General features: G+C 32.4%; 1 protein-coding gene across 1 annotated transcript; it reads left to right on the top strand.

The window, feature by feature from the left end:
* Nucleotides 1-334: 334 nt before the first annotated feature.
* On the top strand, nucleotides 335-5,213 carry LOC124915751 (U-box domain-containing protein 34-like). The gene is made up of 8 exons (XM_047456515.1): nucleotides 335-493; nucleotides 552-655; nucleotides 1,484-1,605; nucleotides 2,680-2,981; nucleotides 3,333-3,409; nucleotides 3,559-3,660; nucleotides 3,754-4,182; nucleotides 4,344-5,213. Exons 1-8 carry the CDS (start codon nucleotides 337-339, stop codon nucleotides 5,211-5,213), a joined length of 2,163 nt encoding a protein of 720 aa, XP_047312471.1. The 5' UTR covers nucleotides 335-336.
* Nucleotides 5,214-5,820: the final 607 nt, after the last annotated feature.

Here is a 5,820-nt window from a genome sequence, read left to right as displayed (position 1 = left end):
ACCTCTTCTATCTTTATCATAATTGAGAGAAGGAGAGAATTAGGTTGAATGAAGTTGAATCTCTTTTGACGTCCATCCTCCTCCTTCTATGAATTGAATGAAAAATCTAAGTTTAATAGGTACAAATTAGTGCATTGAGAGATTGAGGGAGAAAGATAAAACCATACCCTCTTTGAAACCTTCCAACATTTTGGTTGGTTGGTTAGGTTAAGGAGGAGTTGGGAGAATTTTGTTTTGTTTTGTTTTGTTTGAGACAGAAAAGATCATAGAGTTGGGAGAATTTTGTTTTGTTTTGTTTGAAACAGAAAAGAAAAGATCGTAGCTAGAGTTGGGAGTATGAACGGAAATATGAATAACAGAACCGAGCAGCATGTAGCGGTTGCAATTGACAAGGATAAAGGAAGCCAATATGGCCTCAAATGGGCTATCGATCATGTTCTTTCCCGCGGCCAAACTATTACACTACTTCACGTCAAAAACCGTTCTTCCACAAGTATATATATAATCTCTCTATCTATCTATCTCTTTTTCTCGATCTCATGACTCATGAGTTATATTGATTTCTTTGTTTCTCGAACGTGTAGTTACCCAAAGTGACAACCAACTAGCCAAGGAGCTCTTTCTGCCATACCGAGCCTTTTGTACACGCAAGGATGTGAGTTTCATCTATCCATTTTCTTGTTTTTATGTCTTCCTTTTCGGAAGCGATTCATCCTTCCCGAATGCAGCATACAACTTTCCGTTTTACGCTCTCCAAGTGTGCTTGTTCCCCTTCTTCCTTACCTTGGCAAGTCTTTCGGATAAGAAGAAAAAAAGTAGTTAAACAACTTGTGTTTTTTTCTGGAAAATAAACCAAATACATTTATTAAATCCTAACTGTTTCTAATTTTCATCGTATTAATATTAATATGTGAAAGAGAGACAATATATATAGATCACAATTAGGAACAAAATATCTATTTTAATATGCATGCTTGGATGTTCCAAATAACAAACATTAACAAGGATATATATAAAAGAAAAAGGCAATGCATCGAAAAATAAATCCAAATTAATCAAATGGTACTAGTTTATGAGGTCTAAATTCTCAAAAAATCCAAGCCTTTTAAGTATTTAAATACCCTTATTTCTCATTTAGTTTACAACATTTTACTCCACTATCAAAGTGGATTATTTCTATGGTTCTTTAATATATTTTTTTTCTTGTTGAGAATTTACTTTTTTGATATATATATATAGTTAGTTGAATGTAGAATAAAAATACATTTTTTAATTTATTTATAGATAATTTTATCCTTTAAAAAATAAATATAATTTATAAGTGGGTTTATCCTTTCATAAAATATATATAATTTATACTAGATTTATAATCAAAAAAAGTTAAAAGTTAGAATAATATTATTTTGCATGAAAACTTTATTTATTTATTTCAATGTTCATATTTTGAATTTTCACTATTAATATATTTTTGTAACGTGGGCAGATCAAATCAAATGAGATTATAATAGAAGATATAGACATTGCAAAAGCTCTATGTGAGTACGTGAAGCAAAACTTTATTGGTATGTTGGTTATGGGCGCACCCTCCAAAAATTCTTTTGTTAGGTATTTCTCTGCCATCTCTATATCATTTTTCTTTTAGAAAATATAAAAACTAATGTTTATACTTACATATAAATAAATAACATATAATAATTTATAAAATATTTTTCAAACTAAAAATATAAAGGGCAAATTACTAAAGAGGCCCTCTAATTACTTCAATCGCTTACTTTTAGTTCTCAAATTAATTTTTAAAACAAATCACTCTTTCAACTTTAAAAAAGTCACCAATATCATTTCCGTCAACTTTTTAGTTAAATATAATTTCTTAAACCTAAAATATTATTTTTTTATACATTATCTTTAATCATATTTTTTATATTTATATATATAATTATTAAATCTCTTGTATTTATATATATATATATATATATATATATATATTCATTAATTTTTATATTTATATAATTTTTAAATCTCTTTTTTTTTATATATATATTATTTATTTATATATATATATTTCTATATCTATAAAATAAAGTTTAAAAATAATTTATATATATTATCTTTAATTATTAATTATATATATATTTATATATTTATATAATATATATTTTAAAAAATAATATGAAGGTTAAATTCCAACTATATATAATATACTCAATTACTTTTAAATTTTAAATTATTTTTTAAAATATATATTATATAAATATTATATATAAATTAATGAGTAAAGATAATATATATATATATATATATTATATAAATTATTTTAAATTTTTATTTTATATAGATATAGATAAAAATAAATAATATTTATATATATTATATAAAAAATTTAATAATTTAATAATTATATAAATATAAAAAATAATAATAAAAATATATATAAGCGATTCAATAATTATATATATAAATATAAAAATTAATATTAAAAATAATATATAAAGAAATTAATATTTTAAACGATAAGCCGTTATGTTAAAAAAAAAGGATGTAAGAGACATTGGTGACATTTTTAAAAGTTGAAACGACAATTTGTTTTAAAAATTAGTTTGAAGGCTAAAAATGAACGATCCAGTAAATTAAAGGGCTAACCAATATCTGAAAAAAATAATATTGTCCGTTTGATGACAGATTCAAGAGTGATATTCCGACCGTGGTTTCGAAGACGGCGCCAGAGTTCTGCACGGTGTACATCATCTCGAAAGCAAAGGTCGCGTCCGTCCGATCAGCTACTGTTCCTGTTCCCAATCCTCCCCCTCGTCCTTCTTCGTCCAGTCAGAACATCATGGTTCCCACTACCTCAGATGCACAACAAAACTTTTTAAGCAAAAGTATGATCATTCTCATTTTATTCTTCTTTCTTTCTTTTGGTTCTTCAAAATCTTTTTTTGTTATTACTTGCATTTTCAGGCGCACCGGAGAGAAATCACTTTGCTCCAAGACAATCCTTCGAAGATGAGATCAGGTGAAGTGTGATAGGCGCGCTTCTATAAGTTTCCATGCAATCCAAAAGATTTTACTCTCTAAATTATTACTGTTTGTTTGTTTGTTTGTGGCAACCTAATTAAATATATATAGCAGATCTCCGTTTGACAGAAACAGAATGTCGACCCAATCATATGACGACTTCCCTACGTCGGACATATCATTTATTGGTGGCAGGCCAAGCATGGACCGTCTACCAGGAATGTCCTTTGAAAGCCAAGAATCAATCAATCTCCCTCGGCTTTCATATAGCTCAGACACAGACCAAAGAAACAGTTTTGGCTCGCCTCTTCCATCAGGGTATAAGTTATCTGATTTAGCTTCCAATCAAGGCTTGTCAGACACTAGCATGCCTTATTCAGGCACACAGAACATGGTACGTATAATTTTATCTTTAATTAATTAATTGGAATGCAAAACATTTATTTACTTACTTAATTGATAAATGGGAATTTGCATATATATTTAGAAAATTTAATATACAGTCTGAGTCTGCTCTAATTGAAAGTTTTTTGAAAATTTTAGGAAGATGTTGAAGCTGAGATGAGGCGTCTTAGGCAAGAGCTGAAACAGACTATGGACATGTACAGTACAGCCTGCAAAGAAGCACTCTCCGCAAAACAGAAGGTATTAATAAAAACTCATATTCCTACAAAACATTGCATTTGAAACTAATATTAATTCCATCAAGCTCATCCACATGAAAATATAATCTGACAGGCCAAGGAACTTCATCGATGGAAACTGGAAGAGGAACAAAGGCTAGAAGAGGCACGGTTAGCAGAGGAAGCTGCACTTGCACTTGCAGAGAAAGAGAGAGCAAAAACTAGAGCAGCCCTGGAAGCTGCAGAAGCAGCACAGAGGATTGCTGAACTTGAAGCCCGGAAGAGAATGGAAGCAGAAACAAAAGCCCTTAAAGAATCAGAGGAAAAGAAGAAAGTGTTAGATACATTAGCCCAAAACGATGTCAGGTACCGCAAATACACAATAGAGGAAATTGAGGCTGCAACTGGTAAATTCTCCGATTCTCAGAAAGTAGGAGAAGGAGGTTATGGACCCGTGTACAAGTGCTTCCTAGATCATACTCCTGTTGCTGTAAAAGTCCTTCGTCCTGATGCAGCTCAAGGAAGATCGCAGTTTCAGCAAGAGGTTTGCTCATCCTCAATTCAATCTTTAGGGAATTGATGTTGGGACAATGAGATATTTAAGATTAAATTCAAATAATTCACAGATCCTGTTTTTTGTTTTTTGTTTTTCTTCAAATAATTCAATTGATGATGATGATTCCCCCCTAACATGCATGCATGCAGGTTGAAGTGTTGAGCTGCATAAGGCATCCAAACATGGTTCTCCTCCTCGGTGCTTGCCCCGACTATGGTTGCCTAGTCTACGAATATATGGCAAACGGTAGTTTAGAAGATCGGCTTCTCAGACACGACAAAACACCCCCACTTTCATGGCAAATGAGATTCCGCATAGCAGCTGAAATAGCCACCGGACTTCTTTTCCTCCACCAAGCAAAACCAGAGCCACTTGTCCATCGCGACCTGAAACCCGCAAACATTCTCCTCGATCGAAACTTCGTAAGCAAAATAAGCGATGTGGGTTTAGCTCGTTTGGTCCCACCGTCAGTTGCAGACAGCGTAACACAATACCACATGACATCAACCGCCGGAACATTCTGTTACATAGACCCTGAATACCAACAAACGGGGATGCTTGGGACGAAATCCGATATTTACTCACTTGGAATTATGCTTCTCCAGCTGATAACCGCAAAACCTCCTATGGGATTGACCCATCATGTTGAGAGGTCTATTGAAAGAGGCACTTTCGCTGAGATGCTTGATCAGTCTATTAATGATTGGCCGGTAGAAGAAGCCTTGAGTTTTGCAAAATTGTCTCTCAAGTGCGCAGAATTGAGGAGGAGAGATAGGCCTGATTTGAAGACCGTTATTTTGCCTGAAGTTAATAGGTTGAGAGCTTTGGCTGAGGAGCAGGAGGATTCGATGTCTGGATATAATAGGATGACCACGAGGACGATGATGTCTGGTTGTGGGTCTGGTACTGGTCCGATGAGTGCCTCGAGTATGAATCAACCTGGTTATGAAACACGGAGTAGCTCACAGATTCGATCAAACCCTTCTTCGTATGCTTCGGCTGGAGATAATCTTGTATAGTTGGAAAATTCCTTTTTTTTTCTTTTTTTTTACAAGTTTGGAAACCATCTTTGATACAAAAATCTTGGATCCTGAAACGTATTTGGATGATATTTTGGTTGTGGATACGAATCCATAAACATAAATCGTCACAAGTCTTTTGAAACTAAACTTAGGATTGATTAGACAAATTCAGGAATTTATTGATCATTTTCCCTTTCAATTGAATTTGATCATTTTCAAATTTTGTATTCTTTTGCAGGCTTGACACTTAAAAGTGTGCATATCAATTTTAATTGAAGGAGGGAAGGAATTTTCATTGGAGTCATTGGAGTTAGAATGAAGGATGAGTATGTTATAATAAAGACATTCTACTAGTTTTGGCAAATGTATAAATATCCATGTTCTTTTTTGCCCCCAAGATATATAAATATATATTTAAGGCTATGTTTGTTTATCAAGATATATCTCAAGCAACTTGGTGATCCTTTAAAGATGAAGTTTGGGATGATTGGGAATGCATGCTAGTAAAATTACTTTAAGGGCTTATATGATATTAATTAAGTTGTTTTTTTAGGATGATAGAGTAGGGATGACAACGGGTATCTTATTTGTCGGTTAGTGAAGT

This window comes from Impatiens glandulifera, chromosome 9 (assembly GCF_907164915.1).
Source record: "Impatiens glandulifera chromosome 9, dImpGla2.1, whole genome shotgun sequence".
Lineage (NCBI taxonomy): Eukaryota > Viridiplantae > Streptophyta > Magnoliopsida > Ericales > Balsaminaceae > Impatiens > Impatiens glandulifera.
This window is presented reverse-complemented; position numbering and strand designations above follow the sequence as displayed.

Coding starts and splice junctions, on each gene's coding strand:
- LOC124915751 (XM_047456515.1), top strand. CDS start 337: ATGAACGGAAATATGAATAACAGAACCGAGCAGCATGTAGCGGTTGCA. Junction 656..1,483: donor CCTTTTGTACACGCAAGGAT/GTGAGTTTCATC, acceptor TAACGTGGGCAG/ATCAAATCAAATGAGATTAT. Junction 2,982..3,332: donor CACCGGAGAGAAATCACTTT/GCTCCAAGACAA, acceptor CTCTTCCATCAG/GGTATAAGTTATCTGATTTA.